Source organism: Pleuronectes platessa, chromosome 17 (assembly GCF_947347685.1).
Source record: "Pleuronectes platessa chromosome 17, fPlePla1.1, whole genome shotgun sequence".
In the NCBI taxonomy this organism is placed as follows: Eukaryota; Metazoa; Chordata; class Actinopteri; order Pleuronectiformes; family Pleuronectidae; genus Pleuronectes; species Pleuronectes platessa.
In genome coordinates this window covers 20,086,581-20,107,287 of record NC_070642.1, presented here as the reverse complement: position 1 = coordinate 20,107,287, position 20,707 = coordinate 20,086,581, and the positions used below count along the sequence as shown (strand labels likewise).

Genomic DNA, 20,707 nt, shown 5'->3' with positions numbered 1-20,707 from the left:
TGGGAATCATATGATATTTTGTGGTTTACATTTGTGAATCAACCCAGAATACATTTACCAAATCTGATATCAACGGAGTCCCGCCCATATCGTGCCTCTGATTGGCTGAGGTTGATAAATGAAGGGTGGTGATTGGTTGACACTCAGGAAGTGTCTGCACCTCCTCTAATCAAACCTGTGTTTATATGAATCGTGCGGGCTGTCAACATGTCCACTCTTCGCTTCGGGCAGCACCTCATCAAGGCCTCGGCGGTCTTCCTGCAGACGGAGCTCAGCTTCGCTCTGGTCAACCGGAAGCCCGTGGTGCCGGGACACGTGCTCGTGTGCCCGCTCCGACCCGTGGAGCGGTTCCGGGACCTCCAACCCGAGGAGCTGGCGGATCTATTCAAAACCACCCAGCTGGTGGCGGACCTGGTGGAGAAGCACTTCAGCGCCACCTCGCTCACCATCGCCATCCAGGACGGTCCCGAGGCCGGGCAGACCGTGAAGCACGTCCACGTGCACGTGCTGCCCCGCAGGGAGGGCGACTTCCAGAGGAACGACAGCGTGTACGAGGAGCTGCAGAGACACGACCGGGAGAGTGAGGACGCTCCCTCCGGGTGGAGGTCCGAGGAGGAGATGGGTGCGGAGGCTGCGGTCCTGAGGAGGCTCCTGCAGAGGACGTGAACTGACTTTGACCACAGGACCAGAGCTCCTCATGTTAACGTGGAACAATATTCACTCACACCTTCATTCGTTTGTGTTGCTGCATGCGTGTGGTTAGAGATAAACACACACTAAAGTCGTTTGTGTGTGTGTAGCAAGTATCCTTAATTATCTGGCTTTTGAAGTTTTATTCAAAGTTCATAATTCATAAGTTCCTTTTTGCAGCAAATATCTGTTATTGTCACGAGTAAAAATCTAAATGAAGTTTATTTCCTTACAAATATTCTTTGTCGTCAGGGATGTGATTAAAAAATCTAAATAAACAAAAGAGGTTATACTTTTTTCCCCAGCAATATTTCTTATTGTCAACCACGTGAAACAAAAAACAATCCAAAATCTCCATGGATATGTTTCTGTACAGTTGTTATTACTGACTTGATGATTTCTCGTGTTTTCTAGTTGAGCCGTTTAAAAGCAAATCTCTGATATTAAACTGAGAATGCACAAGAGTGTTGTTCTCTTTATTTTGTGCTTATATAATAAAGTACATTGTGATAAATAACTCAGCTCTAAATCAATTTAATTCAAATGTGAAACTTTGTGAACTCAAAAAAACTACAAGATATATTATGTAATGGTAGTTCTGGCTAATAATGACAGAGGTTTCAACAAATTTAATAATTGATAAATCAGTCAAAGCATCTGTCAAGCTGAAATGCAATTTATTCATCCTAATTTATCAAGTATCAATATTAACTGCTTTTCTGTTTCAGTATTCAATATTTCTGGTTCTGATTGAACAAAACCAACAATTTGAAGACAGCCTTGTCAGAGGACATCAATCACACATTTCTGACACTCAAACTTGTAATCCTTTAAATGGAAAAATATTCAGATGTTACCAGTGAATCAAGTTTGTGTTGTGGGTTCACAATGTGTCTGTAAATGTCCTTGAGTGAGGACACTTGTATTCAAGCTATTTACACCACCACTCTCCACGGATGGTGTTAAACCTGCAGACATCAACATAACACTGTGCTGGGGTCCCTCTGTCTGACGCTCTACTGTTTCCTCCATCAAACCCAAACACTCGTCGGCCACAAGCTCCAGGATGATGTGGCAGTTATAAGACTCAATGACACAACAGGTGAGTGTGTGTCTGTCTGTGTGTGTGTGAGACGATACATGTCAGAGAGAGAAAGATTATGTATGTGACAGTCTTGACTGCCTGTCTCAGTCCCTCGCTGACAGATGTGACACCATTAATCAGTGTGTGTGTGTGCGCGTGTGTGTCTGTGTTTGTGTATATCAAATTTCTCAAACTTTTTCTGGCACGCTGCACCTTCGGAAGCCGTAAAAAGGTCACGACCCCAAGACACCCAGCAATCTTCTATGAATCATAAACAGTGACAAGAGGAAGGACGGTTAAAAAAGAATAAAGTTGAACTAACGTGAGAATGATGACTTCATTCTTGACAAAGCTCAACACAAAAGTTCTATATGTGTTAAATTATATCCGTCTGAAGGTTTATTGTGAGTTTACAATAACCCTCCACTACCAAATCCCCATATTACACGATCCTGGGGAAACCAGAGATCCTGCTGGGCCTGCTGCCTGGAGTGAGTGAGAGAGAGAGAGAGAGAGAGAGAGAGAGAGAGAGAGAGAGAGAGAGAGAGAGAGAGTGTTTTTTACTTGACGCTGACAGGCAGGAACCTCAGGGCCGATGAAGCCAGGAAGATGGGACGAGTGCTCCAGCTTGTGGACCCTCTGGGTATGTTCAGCGTGTGGCACAATAATAATCTGTAATCTTCTGTGAGCTCTAGGTGAGCGTGGAACTCTACTGACAAACTCATAACTACGGTTTCTAGTCTTATTTCTTACTAAACAGAGGCTGAAGAGAATCCTACACTCCCATGAAATGAAATATAAATTCACTAGATCAAGACTCCGACTCCAAACAACCACCAGGGCAAAAAGAAAAGAGAAGACAACTTGATTTTCAGAGGTCATTAAGTTTCTATTTATTTTATATTCTCATTTATTTCTTCATTGCTCTTCTTACAGTGGCCTTGCAGTTGCATGATCTTGGCGGGAACATCAATGTTGGGTGGTATAGACCGAGGGGGAGGTAAAGTGTGTGTGTGTGTCGGGGTGTGTGTGTGTGTGTGTGTGTGTGTGTGTGTGTGTGTGTGTGTGGGAGGGCGGGGTCAGTTGTGTGAAAGTTGGCCTCAGTGAGCAGCCAATGGGAATTTCGGGGAACGTGGAATTTAAAGAGGATCAGAACAGCAGCATGTGTGGTGGCGATAAGAGAATCACAAGAACTAATAAAAACATTTACAACATAAAACAGCTTTTTCACAGTTATCTGTCTAACTCAGACCATCTCTTAATAACAGCTGAGGCTACAGTCCCTGGTTGTAAAGCATCCTTATCATCAGTACCACTGCAGAGGTATAGTTCACACGTATACCTCTCATTCATCTGGACAAACTGCATATGTAGAATTCATAGAGCAGGCCTCCACCTGGAAGAACACGTCTGTCCCCTGATCTGGAAGAAACTGGACCATTTTGTTTGTCAAGTAAAGAGACATTTTTCTCATTTATATGAATTCAAATAGTTTTGGGCAGGATATCGAGGTCAGACAACAGCTAATAACTGTCGATCCTTTCTCAAATGTCACTGCATGAAGGCTAGACAAATATAAGTTGTGCTAAAAGCTTAATTTTAAATCTTTCTTATGACTCAGAGCATGAACATGAATTCTGTGGTGGACTGTTTGCTCCACATAAGAACTGGAATCGAGGCATTTTCATCACGCATCTCTCTGTGGTAGTCATTTGTTAGTAAACTATAGTTTCCCAGTCTGTGATTCAGACTGGAAATATGCAGTCCAGTCTGTCAGCGACTCTCAGCATGAGAGCCAGTCAAGTGTCTCAGTTTGACCACAGGGTGGCGTGGTTTTCTTCAGTCTCAGCTTCAGTCATTGGGCTCAGCAGCCAGCTGGTCACAGTGGAAGGCACATTCAGGGCGGCTCAGCAGCCAACAGGCACATTATCAGGTCAGTGTGTGTGTGTGTGTTTGTGTGTTAAATCTTGGGCCTCCAGCCCTGTATGAACTGTGTGATCTTGGTGACATGGAGTCGGCTCAGGTGGAAGTCATGTGACAGGATGTCCTCAGTCAGCTGCACCAGGAGGCTGCCGTCTATTCGCTCCCTCTGGAAAATGGCCACCGCTGCCTCTGATAGGCCGATGAACCGCAGACACGCCGACACCTCCTCCAATGACAGGGCAGAGAGGTCAGCAGGAGGCCGCCAGGTGTCAGGGGACAGGTTCAGCCCCTCAATGACCACTACGGATGTCCCACCACCCTCTGCACCTCTGGAGGCCTCTGTTGTGGGATTGGGAGCAGGCTCAGGCGAGGGGCACGGGGACTGGCGGTTGAAGGGGTTCAACGCCCCAAAGGGAGCGAATCGACTCTGTGGAGGTGGCGGCCTGAGGCGGGGCCCGGAGGAGGTGAAGGAATCCGCCCACGGCTCCGCCCAGGTGGCCTGTGCTGGCTGAGGATTGGCTGTGTTGTCTGCAGAGATGGTGGCGGCGGGCTCAGGGCTGGCGGGGCTGGGGGCGGGACAATCGGTCCAGGAGCACGGGTAACAGTATAAGGAGGCGTCTGGAGAGGGAGAGCAGCTGGAGCAGAGCCGGAGAAAGTTATATTAGATGTGATGAATGTATCAATGTAATTATAATACACTGATTCTACGAGAGCTTCACATTGTACCTGCCGTGGAGTCCAGAGGAGTAGAAAGAGAGGTTGGGTCTCGGGGAGGTGGAGTTCTTGGGGAATCGAGGTGGGACGGGGGGGCTGGGCACCGGGCTGGAGATGGAGCCCCCTTTAGAGCAGCGCGGGGGGACCGGAGGGGCGATCAAGTAGCGGCACTCCTCTCTCACCTAAATGCAAACACACACAGGCAGAAAAATGAGAGACACAACAACCTCAAAAAGTGTAGCTCCTAAAACTTGAGGGTGTGAAAGCTGGCTTGTCTCAATGCTCCACTCTGTAAATATCAAACTTATTGACCTTTGCACCTCAAACAAACACTCTCACACACAGTAGCTAGGTCTACACACACACACACACACACACACACACACACTCACACACACACTGAGTGTCTCTCTTGGCAGGCTAAATATCACGAGGAACTCTGTGTGTGACAGGGTATAATCCAGCTGCACAGCAGACACCAACACCAACACTCCCCCCTCTGCTCTGCTGCCATCACTTCACAAGAGAAAAGTTAATTAAACAAAACAAGTGCGATAAGTCCCACTTACACACACAGATGACAAAACACACTGACACATGAGCACGAGCACAAAACACACCGGGGGAACAGCAGCAGCAGGAAGAACCTTGTTTTAAACACATCACATGCAGATGAACATTAAGAGTCTTCAGTTAAACACGAGGAAGATGAGGTCAATAAATAAGAAATGTTACGTAAAATAATTATTATATCTTTGTTAGAATTATCATGTGCTCAAATTTTAGATCCAGGTAGTTTGAAATATGATCAGGTATCCACAAGACAAGTGATTTCTGGGTGGAACGGGAGTAATTATAAACAAAGCTCCTGGATCAGCACTTTTACAACAAGAGCAGAAGTATTGAGATTGATGTTATCAGCAGATATGAGACCTTGTTCTGTCTCCATCTTTTATCATAAAACCAATAAGAATCTGGTTATTTTTAAGACCAAAGGCTCCATCAGTATTAAACTGTTACACAAGAGTAAAACAACTTTGTAATTAAAGTATTGTTTCCCTTAATACAGCTAACATGTATTTAGCTGTATCCTCAGTGATGATGTATGTGTTCATGTGCTGTGAGTGAATGGGCTCTGAGTGAATGGCCGTCCTTCCAGGAAGACATATTGCATATAAGTGTGTGTGTCTGTGTGTATGTGTGTGTGTGTGTGTGTGTTTGTTTGTGTCTGTGTGTATCTGTGTTTGTGTGTCTGTGCGTGTCTGTGTTAAATGAGGTTTAAAAGCTGTAACGTATGAATAATTCAAACCAGGCTTCCTGACTTTTAACAGCCGGATGCTGCTGTGGACCGATTAAGAGAAGACACAGACAGAAGACACAGACAGAAGACACAGACAGAAGACACAGACAGAAGACACAGACAGAAGACACAGACAGAAGACACAGACAGAAGACACAGACAGAAGACACAGACAGAAGACACAGACAGAAGACACAGACAGAAGGACAAACTGAAAGACGGGACCTGACGACTGAAACTCACAGCATCCGATTTTGGAGGTACAGGCGGCGGCGTGGACACCCTGGTCACCACGGTACCAAGAGAGCCGTCCAATGAGGAAGTCGAATGGAAGGAGATGAGGGTTGGCTCCTTCCCCAAGCCCTCTGCGCTCTGATTGGTCCAGAGTTCCTCGTAAGGGATCTCCTCACTGGTCCTCATTTCGGCTTCAGTCCACTCAGGAGTCACATACTCCCTCTCCTCACCTGGTCCCTCCACCATTCTCTCTCCAAACGAGTCCCTGCAGCGCTGTGATAGGCTGTCCGAAACCCCGCCCCCATACCCGCACATTGAAAGGCGCTGCAGGGCCGGCGCCATCGAGTCCTGACCCGACACGCACATGCGTGAGCGGCGCGGGGACACACACTCCTCCGTCATACACTCCAGCTCGGGCCGAGTTTCCCTCACCGCACGCGAGTAGGCGTCGGGGTCGAACGCGTGTCGCAGCAGAAGACTCTCCAGCGCCGCCGTGTGGACAGAGGCCTCGGCCACGTTGAACCTGGGCATGCAGCGCAGCAGCAGGAAATGGGAGGGGGACACTTCCTGTCGGCGCAGCACCATGCAGAGCACCACGGTCTTGCTGACGATGTTGAGCAGCTTGTAGCGGTGGCCCTCTCGCACCGCGTGCCGGTCGTACGGGTTCCGTGGCGGTCGCGAAGGCACCGACACGTTGACGGGGAGTCGAACCCTCTCGATGATGCTGCGTACCGTGTGCTCCCCTCCCAGCATGCCCTGCTCCAGAGGGGAGCGCGTGCAGAAGCGTCCACGGCAGCCGAAGGGCAGGCTGACGCTCTGATTGGTGCGATGGTTCATACAGACCAGGCAGGGAGTTTTACCTGCAGAGAGAGAGGTAGAACGACAAAGGGTCAAAAGAGACAAAGGATATAGAAGAACAAAGTTTCTGAAGTTGGTGGAGATGAAGAAGTTGGAAATAGTGAAGACATAATCAAGGGAAATAGAGAAAGGCTCAGCGACCTCCATATTTTCCCAGCTAGTCATCAGGGGGCGATCAAGACATCATGTCCTCCATCTTTACATACTGTCCCGGCCTTACTTACTCCTAGGGGTCTTTCCCAGGCGTCTCAGGAGCGCGCTCAGTCCCGTCTTCTCCTTTGAGGGTGTGGCACAGAGGAGCTCGGCCTTCCCCATGAGTGACAGCTCATCTCCAGCCTGCAGAGTGAAGCTGTAGGGCTCACTGTCCTCGCTGAACTCCCCCGAGACCACCTGCAGCACAAGTGGATGTGATGACGCGTCGCCACCAGGTTGAGTGTTCAGACTCAAACACTGTGAGGTCAACCTGGAGTCAAACATGATATGTGAAGATGCAACTTAATTCGGACCTTGACACTGAAGGTGATCGTCTCCATGACAAAGACCCGGTCGGGGAAGACGCCGGCAACTTCCTCCACGCTGGAAAAATACTGGACCGGGTCCCTGACGTCCCGGTCTTCATCCAACAACTTGAACTTACCTGAAGGGACAGAGGAGACAAGATGAGGGTTAAGGAGGAAGAGGGGAAGGAAAGGTCGGAAGAAAGCGAAGGAGAGGAAGGAAGAAGGGGGTGCGGAGGAGAGAGGATGATGAAGAAAACGGGGGGGGGGGGGGGGGGGGGGGAAGATGAGAAGATGAAGAGGGGGAAAAATGAAGTGCAGAGAAGAAGAGGAGGAAATGAATGAGAAAGAAAAAGTAGAACGTTGTGGTGTTCTCTCTGTTTGACTTTCTGTCTCACTTCACACACACACACACACACACACACACAAACAAACACACACACACACACAGAGACACACACACAGACACACACAGACACACACACAGACACACACCCGCCCCGCAAAGACACTATTTGGACGAGAAGAACACAAAGACACCTCCGCGACCTTTGACCTGGCACCAGCTTCCGGGCAAATCAACAGCCGACGGGGGTTGTCATGGCAACCAATAAAAGGACCCCCATTCTCACGCAGAGCAGAGGCACATCACCATGGAGACACTCACATACACACACTCACACACACACACACTCACACACACACACACACACAGACACACAACTCTCTCTCTCTCTCTTTCACCAGTTCGTCCCCCCTTGCTCACCCCCCCCCCCGCGCCCCGCCCCGCCCCCCCGCCCTCCATCTGTAAATCTCTCCCTCTCCTTCACTTCACTCTGCCGTCCAGTAGCTGTGTGCTTGTGTGTCTTTAAACTGTAAATGTTTTTGTGTGTCGAGTTGTGAGGAGCCACTTGAGGAATGCACAGCGGGGCTCCCAGACATCTGTATTAAAAGAGCATTTTAACGGCCCTCACATTATTTGTGCATTGAACTGTGATAACCCCTCGAAGTATATATACGCTTTTTTCTTTCCCCCCCCCCCTCTCCTGTTTCTCACACAGTCGACGACACATGAGAAAGTTTTTTTGTCTGGGAGGCAGAGCAGAATACCAAACCTCCTCCATCCTCCTCGCCAGCACCTCCCTCCTGCTCCCTCTCTCTCTCTCTCTCTCTCTCTCTATCCTCCACCCCCCGCCTTCCAATTCAAACAGAGCCCCCAGGATAAGGAGCTTTCACCAAACAGCAAGTGCTTCTTCTCAACACAACTCGCCTTCCCTTTATTAAAAAGTGACAAAAACCACATCTCCAGCTTTGAAACGGATGAGACTCCCAACTATTACTGACCTGTCACTGTATCACCCTGTGAGAACTAAGTGTTTTGCACCCCCCGCTGCCCTGAACCCTCTCCATGAGAAGGGATCATTCAGCTTTTCAGTCCTCACTCGCTTCACTTGCTCTCGCCTCCCACTGACTGACAGAGGAGGACACAGAGAGACGGACAGATTGAGCGTAAGGAGGAGGAGGAGGGAGCTTCCTGTTATCCATCCCTGGGGGGACACCTATATTGCTCTCCTCCTAAGCTTATTTAGACTTCCTGTATGAAGTCATCACAGACATTAGCTCATCACTGGTGATGCCTCTGATTCAACAGCAACCCGAGTGTTGTAGTCAGAGAGACATAACGCTCATTCTAAAAGTATGCACACATTTAAATCTGCTGGCCTCTTGCTGTCTGCTGAAATGCATTATTAAAACGTTGCATAACTCACCGGCAGCACTAATGACTGTTGTACAATATATATTATACTTTTCCACCGTTGGACCCGTCTAACAAAGTCTGTGCCATGAACATTATTCACCGACTAGACAGAAATACCTCAGCTTAATGGAAAAATGGAAAACCAGTTGAGTGAGAGAAGGGAGCAGCATCGTATATCTACAATGAAGATATTGAATCCAATTGAATTATGGATCTGCTGTTCTGCTTTTGCGAGTTTGAATTTGACAAACTGAACCTGTCCTAAGGTTAAAATCCTGACCCATAGTTAGGCACATTAAACAAACACTGTCTTTTCTCATGGAAGTTGTAAATATTGGGCTTCAAATATGATTCTATAGACTAATTGATCCTAGTAATACAAAGTGTGTGAGCGGGGTCTCATCTTTTGTCTTTCATTGACTATGCAAATACTCTACAGAGGAAACTGGTGAGTATAAATACATTTAATGTCGATAAGAATAAATACTGTCCATTAATAGTATTGAAATTAGGCCTTGATGTGAATAACTTGATAAGAATTATTATATCAGGACCTTTTAATTTGACAAATCTCTCACATATTCATATTTGTTATTGATTGTTTGTTACAACTTCATTCTGAGTTCTCTTTTCGTTTACTTTCCTTTGCTAATAATGGTAATACTGAGAGTCACATGCTTCTGATGCTAAAATGTCCAAACTGACAATGATCTCAACACGCCTCCACCCTCTCCCCCCCCCCCGCCCCCCGCCCCAACGTTCTTCCATTCTTCCGAAAAGGAGCCTGAGAGGCGGCGGCAGCGTGAGGTAGCAGCAGCGCTCCATCAGCGGAGGAAGCAACGAGAGAGGAGGCATTAAGATCCAGTTACACAGACAGCAAATGATGTGACTGGACGGAGAGTCGGAACAATGGGATTGTGGGGATGAGCTCCGGTGAGGTCATGTGCAGACGAGACTCATTCAGCAGGATGTGAATGAACAGGAGAGCGAGGGAAGGTCACATGTACAGTAGCTGGTTGAGCGTGTGGATATAGACTGTAACCCTCGTTTACATTAGGGTAAACATTTTTACGTTTATTTAATTAATTGATGAATCGCACATAATTTCAGCTCTATTCCTGAATCTTAAAAAAAAAAATGTAAATGTACAATTTCTAATTCTTAAAGGACTAATTGGAAATGGGATCAAACTGTTGAACTTTAATTGTAACTTCACATTATCTCTACAGAACGGCTCAGAGGGTAGAACGATGAGCCACAGCATCACATGTCTGAGTCTGTTTGGGACCTGGTTCCCTGTCAACTCTCCTTCTTTTATACGGAAGAGGTGACTATTTGGATTTATCTTGAACTCAACAACCAAATAAACACAAGTTTTACTACACAACTGCTAAATTTCATTAAATTTGAAAGAGCTACCACCACAACAGATTATTTCAGTGTATAAATCGAATGCTACTGAGTTGTTGGTCTAATCTCAAATAGACATGAATTCCACACCAAATATAGAACAAGTAGAAAATGACCCTGTGACAAAAATGTGTTTTTATTTTTACCCCCAGAGGAAACAGAAATTTAGGGACTATTGACTATTAAGGAATTTGTTTCTCTGTGTGTGTGTTTGTGTGTGTGTGTGTGTGTGTGTGTGTGTGTGTGTGCTTGTGTGTGTTCGCTCACCCTGGTATTGCAGAGGGATGTCTATCTTGGGTCCAATGACGTAGTGTCCCTCCTCTAAGCTGTGGGCCGTCACTGTGGTCCACTGACGACAGGAGTGTAACAGCACCACATCCTCCTCCGACAGACCCTCCACACATTCACCTGGAAGACACACACACACACACACGGATAAAGAAAACAGTCTTCTGGCCTCAGGTTTTAATTTCTAAGGTCACAGCAAGTGGCTCAGCGATGGAAAACACAAAAACACCTCCACACAAATACAAACACACACAAGTTCAGGATTCAGTGTCGATAATTACCACCATCAGTGACGGTTCACCGCCCCTAACCTACTCATCAGGACCCTGCAACTGACAACCTACTATTTCACCGCCCCCATACACACACACACAGACATACACACACTACCTCACAGAGAGACACACACATGCGTAAAGAGATACACACACACACTCATCGCTACAGCTTTCACTAGAGCCATCATGTAGCACAAGAGCATTGATTTCTGCTGATAGCAAAGTGGTACAATTCAATCACACAACACACACACACACTTTCTCTCTCACACACTCACAGACACACACACACACAGAGATTACATGGATCTTTTTTGTTCTTGTTACTGAGGGAGAGTAAAGCGTTGGAGTCTAACAGACATGTCGGTGGATGTCTGATCAGAAACACAGGCCAGAAGACGAGGGACATTTCATATTATCATCATCAGAGGAGGTTATTAATATTACTAATATCACTTCAGACTAAACTCAAAAAGGTTTCCTGCTGTATGTTAATGGTCCAGTTCACTCAAATCCCAGTTGCTGTATTTCCCTTCTATTCGTGGTGGTGGTGCAGCCACAGAACAAACGTCTTTTAAACAAAAACCCATGGATCTCAATGCAAACATCCAATCTCCTCTCTCTGATGAACGTCTGTCTGATCAACATTTTAGATGATAGCTCCGAGGGTTGACTATCGACACGACTTAACTGATAATCAATAAATCGTTTAAATATCTGCTTTGAGGTTCTATAGAATGAGAATATGCTGCTTTTCTTAGTTTTTATATATACAACCCTAACTGGAACTATTTTGTGATGTGGGTCAAAGATCCACATCCCACAGCCTCTGATCCTCAAGCTGTTTTAGGCAAAACCCCATACACACACACACACACACACACACACACACACACACACACATGTGCTTGCTTCAGTTGTTTGGAGTGAAGCTGCAAGGTTATACCAACAAGCTAGTCACCTGCCAGTTTACAACTCACATCTAGCTACACCTCGCTGTTCAAGAACAACCCTCCTTTTCCCCCATTCCCTCTATACACTCTCTCTAATCCCCCCCCCCCCCCTGTTTCCCTCTCTCACTCTCACACATGCACATAAACACACTCTCAGTTGGGAGATTCTGTATTGTGTTAACTAAGTGGGAGGCAAAGTAGGAGACAACCTGAACAACAGGAGACTTACACAGAGGCGTAGAGAGGAGCAATCTGTCTTAAAAGCCCAAACACAAGAGAAACAAACAACACTGTTGTTAAAAGAAATAAGTTTTTAATGAAAAGAATTTGGAGAAGCCAAAACAGGAGAAAAATCCACAGGAACTTGGTGACATAAGCTGATGTTTGAAGGAAGAAACAATATGTTCTTCCAGTGCTGGGTCTTCCATTTCCAATTCCAAAAGCACACTGACAACACTCTGCCACCTTTTGCTGATTTTTTGGAAAATGACTTTGTCCAGGCGTTGCATCATTTTTGGGGTGATCTCAAAATCTTCATCCTGGATTTCGACCCATATTTTTTCGAACAGACGCTCGATGATGGTGTTTGGTGATCTGAGCGTGTCCAACACCTTTGCTTTTTTAAAGATCCTCGAAACCAGCTTCATAACAATTATCCTGATGGGTACTTTTCTTCCGTCCTCTGTTGACTCTTGCTCTTCACTGTGTTCTTCAGTGAATTCAGAAGGGGTCACCTCGCTTTCTGAGCCCGACCCTTGACTTTCATCCGAAGGCAGACTGGCCTCATCGATCGAGCCCTCTGACACAGCTTTCTCCAAAGTGTGTGTTATCACCCTGGAAGTGAGAGGTTCTGACTCTGTGTGAAGCCACCACCTCATTACTCCAAGGAAACACCACACCATGGCAAGGAGGTCAGCTGATATGATAGCATGTGGCGGTAAAACCATTATGCTTAAGCGCTTTGGTCCTGAGGTGGTCTTGGGTCTCATCCTTTCAATGTGATTGCTGAGGATATTTTTCAGCTCATTGGTTAACTCGACGGTTTCACCACTGAGGATAACATCAATCCATTGAGTCACATTCTGCCCCTGCTCTATCTCACCAACTACTGTTGGAAGCAGAGCGTCAAGATCATTCATGACAGACTCCATTGACTGCCTACTTAAAACCTGGTCAAAGGCTGGGTTGTCAGGGCTGTCAAAGTACTTGACATTCAGTCTCTCCACAAGACGACCAATGGACGCTTTGGCAAACTGTTTTGCAGCGCATGTCTTAATCCTTCCAAACACTTTCTTCAGAGAGGGTGAGCTTTGGGCTGCTTCTAGATCATCTTGGTTTTGCATCATGATTTCATCCACAATCACCTCAGCATCGTCATCTGCAACATTCTTCATCTCCAGACTGGAGCCAGATTCCAACTGCTCATAAACAGAGTCGGAAATTTCATCAGAAGAAGATTTGGTGAACTGAGAGACCTCATCCTTGATGATCTCCTGGACAGTTTTGGATGTTTCAGACAAAAGACTTTCTCTGTCTTGTGAGATTGTCTTGGATGAGGATGATGACTGACCGACCTTCTTTCTGCTCTCACAAGGTGCACAGATACGTGTGAGGTTCCTCATGAGTCCTTTGATCATATGGCCGGCCTGTTGAATCAGACATTGTAGTCTTTTGGGAGGTGTGATACGAGGAATGGTTTCCTTCCCACTGTCCACCCTCATGGAGAGGACAGAGTTGACACACTCTGCAATCTCTTTAGCGATCAACCTTGTCACCTTCTCTGAGCTGACCAGCTTGACCTCATCTGGAACATCAAGAGCCTGAGCAAAAATCTGTGGAAGTGTGTTGCCAAAAGAGCAAATCACACTGTTCTGAGACACAGGCCCATCGGTGCTCACATGACCCTTTAGGGTTGATTGTGTCTGTAAATAGACAATTTCCAGCAGTTTCTCTCCCAGTAGGGTTATTGTGGCCACATCAGGTTTGCCTGCTTTCGAAAGATTCCATTGATCTGATGTCATGCCTTCGAAATAGGACGTCACAATGGGTAAAATGCTGTCGATGTCCATATTCTTGTTTCTGATATTGTTTTCCAATACTTCTTTTATTGGCTTGGCGTTTAAATATCAGGTTGAATTTCCTTGTATTCCTGGATATAGGAAGTGCTATCTCGGTTTGCCGTAGACTACATCGAACATTCACCTATCAACTAGAGGAAGAAAACAATCCAGAGAGAGAACACACCTAAGAGAACATGCACTAAAGAGTACACACTAAAGGCAGAACACACTCACCAAAGAGAATGACATCCAGGGCAGCTGACATCAAAGGCTGACACCAGTTTTCCAACAAGCCACGCCCCCAAATATTGACTGTTGATGTCAGTAGCAGCGGTAGCTACCTCGACATAACACGATGCAAGCTGGTTAGAAATTATCTGACTTTTGATAGCTCTGCAAAACATCACCATGTCACAGGACCTTCAAATATTGTGGGAGCGAGGTTCAGAACGTGCAGTTGTTCTCCTTCAGCTGCAGCACCTGGGAACCAAAGTCTATGGAACCGGCCCTATGACACTTTATCCTCACAACGTATCTTACGTTATATTCTCACACATTCAGAACAATTAACTGCTGCTTATTTTTCTCCAAAGCGGATTAGATGTCTTTGATCTCTACCTGACAGCTTTCTATTTACACTTTGAGTTTATATTTTCTGTCATTAAAACAGTTTTGTTCAGGCGATTGTTTGTGTGAAGTTATTAATGATCAGGTAGGTGTTTTTTTTTTGTCCTTTGGATTTATTTTGCTGACTTGTTTTTTTGGAATTATAAACTAGAACATTAATAAATGACCTTGTTGAGAATGTCAGCAAACTATACAAGGAAACATTGTCATGTGGAAAACACACACACACACACACACACACACACACAAACACAACTGCGTGGCCATCCGCGGTTGCAGTCGCAGTACTATAATTCGGCCTTAAGTGGGAGGCAAAGTAGGAGACAACCTGAACAACAGGAGACTTACACAGAGGCGTAGAGAGGAGCAATCTGTCTTAAAAGCCCAAACACAAGAGAAACAAACAACACTGTTGTTAAAAGAAATAAGTTTTTAATGAAAAGAATTTGGAGAAGCCAAAACAGGAGAAAAATCCACAGGAACTTGGTGACATAAGCTGATGTTTGAAGGAAGAAACAATATGTTCTTCCAGTGCTGGGTCTTCCATTTCCAATTCCAAAAGCACACTTGAAGCACTGTGCCACTTTTTGCTGATTTTTTGGAAAATGACTTTGTCCAGGCGTTGCATCATTTTTGGGGTGATCTCAAAATCTTCATCCTGGATTTCGACCCATATTTTTTCGAACAGACGCTCGATGATGGTGTTTGGTGATCTGAGCGTGTCCAACACCTTTGCTTTTTTAAAGATCCTCGAAACCAGCTTCATAACAATTATCCTGATGGGTACTTTTCTTCCGTCCTCTGTTGACTCTTGCTCTTCACTGTGTTCTTCAGTGAATTCAGAAGGGGTCACCTCGCTTTCTGAGCCAGACCCTTGTGTATCATCCGAAGGCAGACTGGCCTCATCGATCGAGCCCTCTGACACAGCTTTTTCCAAAGTATGTGCTATCACCCTGGAAGTGAGAGGTTCTGACTCTGTGTGAAGCCACCATCTCATTACTCCAAGGAAACACCACACCATGGAAAGGAGGTCAGCTGATATGATAGCATGTGGCGGTAAAACCATTATGCTTAAGCGCTTTGGTCCTGAGGTGGTCTTGGGTCTCATCCTTTCAATGTGATTGCTGAGGATATTTTTCAGCTCATTGGTTAACACAAGGGTTTCACCACTGAGGATAACATCAATCCATTGAGACACATTCTGCCCCTGCTCTATCTCACCAACTACTGTTGGAAGCAGAGCGTCCAGATCATTCATGACAGACTCCATGGACTGCCTACTTAAAACCTGGTCAAAGGCTGGGTTGTCAGGGCTGTCAAAGTACTTGACATTCAGTCTCTCCACAAGATGACCAATGGACGCTTGGGCAAACTGTTTTGCAGCGCATGTCTTAATCCTTCCAAACACTTTCTTCAGCGAGGGTGAGCTTTGGGCTGCTTCTAGATCATCTTGGTTTTGCATCATGATTTCATCCACTATCACCTCAGCAACGTCATCTACAACCTTCTTCATCTCCAGAGTGGAGCCAGATTCCAGTGGAGAAGATTCGGTAAACTGAGAGACCTCATCCTTGATGATCTCCTGGACAGTTTTGGATGTTTCAGACAAAAGACTTTCTCTGTCTTCTGAAATTGTCTTTGAAGATGAGGATGATGACTGACCGACCTTCTTCCTGCTCTCACAAGGTGCACAGATACGTGTGAGGTTCCTCGTGAGTCCTTGGATCATTTTGCCGGCCTGTTGAATCAGACATTGCAGTCTTTTGGGAGGTGTTATACGAGGAATGGTTTCCTTCCCACTGTCCACGCTCATGGAGAGGACAGAGTTGACACACTCTGCAATCTCTTTAGCGATCAACCTCTTCAACTTCTCTGAGCTGACCAGCTTGACCTCATCTGGAACATCAAGAGCCTGAGCAAAAATCTGTGGAAGTGTGTTGCCAAAAGAGCAAATCACACTGTTCTTAGACACAGGCCCATCGGTGCTCACATGACCCTTTAGGGTGGATTGTGTCTCCAAATAGACAATTTCCAGCAGTTTCTCTCCCAGTAGGGTTATTGTGGCCACATCAGGTTTACCTGCTTTCGAAAGATTCCATTGTTCTGATGTCATGCCTTCGAAATAGGACGTCACAATGGATAAAATGCTGTCGATGTCCATATTCTTGTTTCTGATATTGTTTTCCAATACTTCTATTATTGGCTTGGCGTTTAAATATCAGGTTGAATATCCTTGTATTCCAGGGTAGGGATAGTAAGTGATAGTAAGTGCTCTCTCGGTTTGCCGTAGACTACATCGAACATTCACCTATCAACTAGAGGAAAAACAAAAAACAAAGAGAGAACACACCTATGAGAACACGCACTAAAGAGTACACACTAAAGGCAGAACACACTCACCAAAGAGAAAGGCATCCAGGGCAGCTGACATCACAGGCTGACACCAGGCTTTCCAACAAGCCACGCCCCCAAATATTGACTGTTGATGTCGGTAGCAGCGGTAGCTACCTCGACATAACACGATGCAAGCTGGTTAGAAATTGTCTGACTTTTACCAGCTCTGCAAAACATCACCATGTCACAGGACCTTCAAATATTGTGGGAGCGAGGTTCAGAACGTGCAGTTGTTCTCCTTCAGCTGCAGCACCTGGGAACCAAAGTCTAAGGAACCGGCCCTATGACACTTTATCCACACGACGTATCTTACGTTATATTCTTACACATTCAGAACAATTAACTGCTGCTTATTTTTCTCCAAAGGGGATGAGATGTCTTTGATCTCTACCTGACAGCTTTCTATTTACACTTAGAGTTTACATTTTCTGTCATTAAAACAATTTTGTTCAGGCGATTGTTTGTGTGAAGTTATTAATGATCAGGTAGGTGTTTTTTTTTTGTCCTTTGGATTTATTTTGCTGACTTGTTTTTTTGGAATTATAAACAAGAACATAAATAAATGACCTTGTTGAGAATGTCAGCAAACTATACAAGGAAACATTGTCATGTGGAAAGCACACACACACACACACACACACACGCACACACACAAACTGATGCTGACATGCACTCACAATAACTAACCACCATCTCAATGTGGTTTGGCTGACTGTGCAAACATCAGTCATCTGTGGGGTGACCACAGTGCAGTTAATAAACACCTATCACTCTCTCTCTCTCTCTCTCTCTCTCTCTCTCTCTCTCTCTCTCTCTCTCTCTCTCCCTCTCTCTCTCTCTCTCCTTCTATTTCCCTCACTAGCAGAGGTAAGGTGCGTAATTTTATTGGGGGGGACCACGCCATGGCTCGGGTGCGCGCGTCTGTCCTCCCAAGTGAAGTCGGTGGTTTTTCCTTCCTCGTTGGTATTCAGCACATTCACCGACAGATTACACATTTACATATGAAAGGAAGTGAGCAGCACTTCAGCAGCACAACAGACACTCTGTGTCTTTCCGGGCCTCGCTGGACTGGGAACAACTTTGGCCATGACACCCATCACACGTTGTTCCCAAAGTGAAGACATCGAATCTTCCTCAGGACAAATTCATGTTGACGTGAAAACATGACGCAAGTGAAACGAGACGTGAACACAAAGAGTGAATAATGACTCTTAGCAAACTCGGTGGATGAGTGTCCGATGATGGATGCTGCAGCTGCGTCAAGGCGCACAGATTGAACCGAAACATTAAAGGAAATAAGGCCAGATTGGTTTCAAAATAAAAGCATCAGCGTTGCCCAGGGAGCTGAGAGACAGTCAAACGTGCAGACTTCTTCCAAATATAACTGCAATACTTGCAAGTAACAATAGTGGTTATTTATTATTTTTGTAAATTGTATTATAAAACAGAAATGAGTAAAAACCTTGTTTAACTAATATATAAACTGTGAAGCTATACTAATTCACGTGTCTATCAAAAGTGATGCTACAATAGCAAAGCACGAGATTGACACAGATTCACATCTTTGATTTAATCTGCTCCATGTAATATGTGAAAAGTCCTCACCCACCCATAGCTCTATCTGATCGACTAATCAAATATAATACAGGCTCATAAACAAGTACTCTTGTTTAAACAAGTACTATTGTTCATGAGCCTCTCTAATCTCATAAGAGTAATTTAGAAAAGACATCACTAGCCTCACATGTTAATAAACCTGATGATATGGGTAATATACTGGGATCACATAAGTATTTATTGTTGTACTGGCCTCAGTAGATGTAATCTATTATTCATGAAGTTGCCTATCTGGTTTGTGAAAAGCCATCATACATTATTTCAGAAAGTAAATAAATATAATCTCCCCTTCAAACTATTAGAGTATCAACTAACAAACATATCTATGTAGGTATGTTTTATGATTAAATCCATAATAAAGAGAGAGAAAAGCAGCGAGTCTGGACTTCAGTCGAAACTGTTTTTAACTTGTATCATATGGATTTATTTTATTATTTAAAATGTAAATTAAATAGTTTTTTCTCGTTAAGTAAAGTAAAAAGACAAATTAGGGATTTGTTTTGAAATCTTTGACCGGAAGCAGGAAAGTTCCCCGTCGATCTTAACTCAATTAAACCGCAGCTCGGATTCTCTTATAAATAACAACACTTGTTCTTTTGTTAAATAAGTAAAAAAACAACTTTACTCGATTTAACTTTACATATTTTTACTCATTCTCTCGTCGCCCCTCTCTCCTCCGGAGATCCGAGCGGCTCGTGAGCTGACACTTGTCCGGAGAACCTACCGCGGCTCTGGAAGTTTGTCTAGCGGGGGTTCGGGCGGTGGGAGCCCCGGGGGGGACGTGGTGTCTTACCGTGAGACAGGCGGACCAGGGTGGGCAGCCGGTATTTACTGACCACCGCGTCCAGCGGCAGCGCCAACGGGCTCCAGGTGATCTCCGACAGGCTCGCCGACAACTTCTCCATCCTCCCGGGGCATCACGGTACCGGAGATAGAGGCGGTGACGAAGACGGTGAAGAAGAAGAAGATTTGGATGAAGAAGAAGAAGAAGAAGAGGAAGAGGTTGATGGAGGTGAAGAGGAAGAAGAAAAAGAAGAGGAGGAGGATGATGAGGATGAGCGAGGGCGTGTAACGTCAAAGAGTTTCGCCATGTTTGAATGTAGGAGAGGGAGCGCAGGCACGGTCCGTGCGCACGAGCCGTGGGAGCGAGCGCGAGCCCTCTGTCTCTCTCTCTCTCTCCCTATCTCTCACTCCCTATCTATCGCTCTCTCTCTCTCTTTCTCTCTCTCCCTCTCTCTCACATACACACAACAGAAGTTTGTGTTTGACTTTTTATCGTCTCGAAATAGTTTAAAGATCAGACACAGACGTAAACAAACCTCTTCTCCACGTGCCTCCATCACAATCTGCTTTGAATGGGCTTCACATTAATTATTATCTAAACATGTGAAACTCGGCAGGTGCGTGGGTGGGAGAAGCTGCAGAGGGACTTTGTGATCAGGGTTTCTCTACCTCCTCTGTCCTGCTGTGGGTTCATAGGTCAGGCTGCCTAAACCTGCATGTGGTTTTATCTGAAAGCATGAATGTAAAACCCAATTAGTCTGTCTATGAAGTAACTGTTCAATTTCATAGAGCTCTGTACAGATATAAACTGACGACAGAGACATGCAGATCCACCACAAACCTAAACCTCCTCCATGTTTTTCCATAATAATCTGCCTCCTCTTACTCACATTTGTTCCATTAGAACCTGCCTTGTACGTTCAGGTTGTCTATCAATTATTACACCACTCTGTCTGCACAGGTTAGACTGAGCAGGTGCGTAGGCGGAATAAGCTGGAGGGACTTTCGATCCGGATTTCACCTGGAGTCAAGCTGCAACAACTTTTCATGAGGCCAGTATTTACAGAGATGGTATGTATGGATGGAAAACTGAGCAGACTGTCTTTATTCCCCTTTTGTTAAACGTGTGGCCTGAGGGAGCACTCACTCTCAGGTCACTGAACCAAACTGTAAACAAAAACTGTTGAGTGAGCGGCTCTTAAGAATTATGTAACTCCTATTTAATCTAACAAATTCAA

The 20,707-nt window shown here is 45.4% G+C and overlaps 2 protein-coding genes across 3 annotated transcripts; one reads left to right on the top strand and one right to left on the bottom strand.

The window, feature by feature from the left end:
- Positions 1-198: 198 nt before the first annotated feature.
- On the top strand, positions 199-1,145 carry fhit (fragile histidine triad diadenosine triphosphatase). Of its 2 annotated transcripts, XM_053445551.1 has the most exons (2): positions 199-492; positions 559-1,145. In XM_053445551.1, exons 1-2 carry the CDS (start codon positions 208-210, stop codon positions 664-666), a joined length of 393 nt encoding a protein of 130 aa, XP_053301526.1. In that variant the 5' UTR covers positions 199-207; the 3' UTR covers positions 667-1,145. The 2 variants fall into 2 exon arrangements, with proteins under 2 accessions (XP_053301526.1, XP_053301525.1); XM_053445550.1 differs by having other exon boundaries at positions 199-1,145.
- Positions 1,146-2,839: 1,694 nt separating this feature from the next.
- Positions 2,840-19,789, bottom strand: gareml (GRB2 associated, regulator of MAPK1-like). Its single transcript, XM_053445496.1, has 7 exons — positions 19,480-19,789; positions 10,737-10,877; positions 7,310-7,440; positions 7,028-7,193; positions 5,955-6,805; positions 4,424-4,593; positions 2,840-4,332 (listed from the first exon to the last, which is right to left on the bottom strand). The coding sequence occupies exons 1-7, from the start codon at positions 19,589-19,591 to the stop codon at positions 3,735-3,737; spliced, it is 2,169 nt and encodes a 722-aa protein (XP_053301471.1). The 5' UTR covers positions 19,592-19,789; the 3' UTR covers positions 2,840-3,734.
- Positions 19,790-20,707: the final 918 nt, after the last annotated feature.

Coding starts and splice junctions, on each gene's coding strand:
- fhit (XM_053445550.1), top strand. CDS start 208: ATGTCCACTCTTCGCTTCGGGCAGCACCTCATCAAGGCCTCGGCGGTC.
- gareml (XM_053445496.1), bottom strand. CDS start 19,591: ATGGAGAAGTTGTCGGCGAGCCTGTCGGAGATCACCTGGAGCCCGTTG. Junction 6,806..7,027: donor CCTGGGAAAGACCCCTAGGA/GTAAGTAAGGCC, acceptor CTCTCTCTGCAG/GTAAAACTCCCTGCCTGGTC. Junction 4,333..4,423: donor TCCTCTGGACTCCACGGCAG/GTACAATGTGAA, acceptor GCTCTGCTCCAG/CTGCTCTCCCTCTCCAGACG.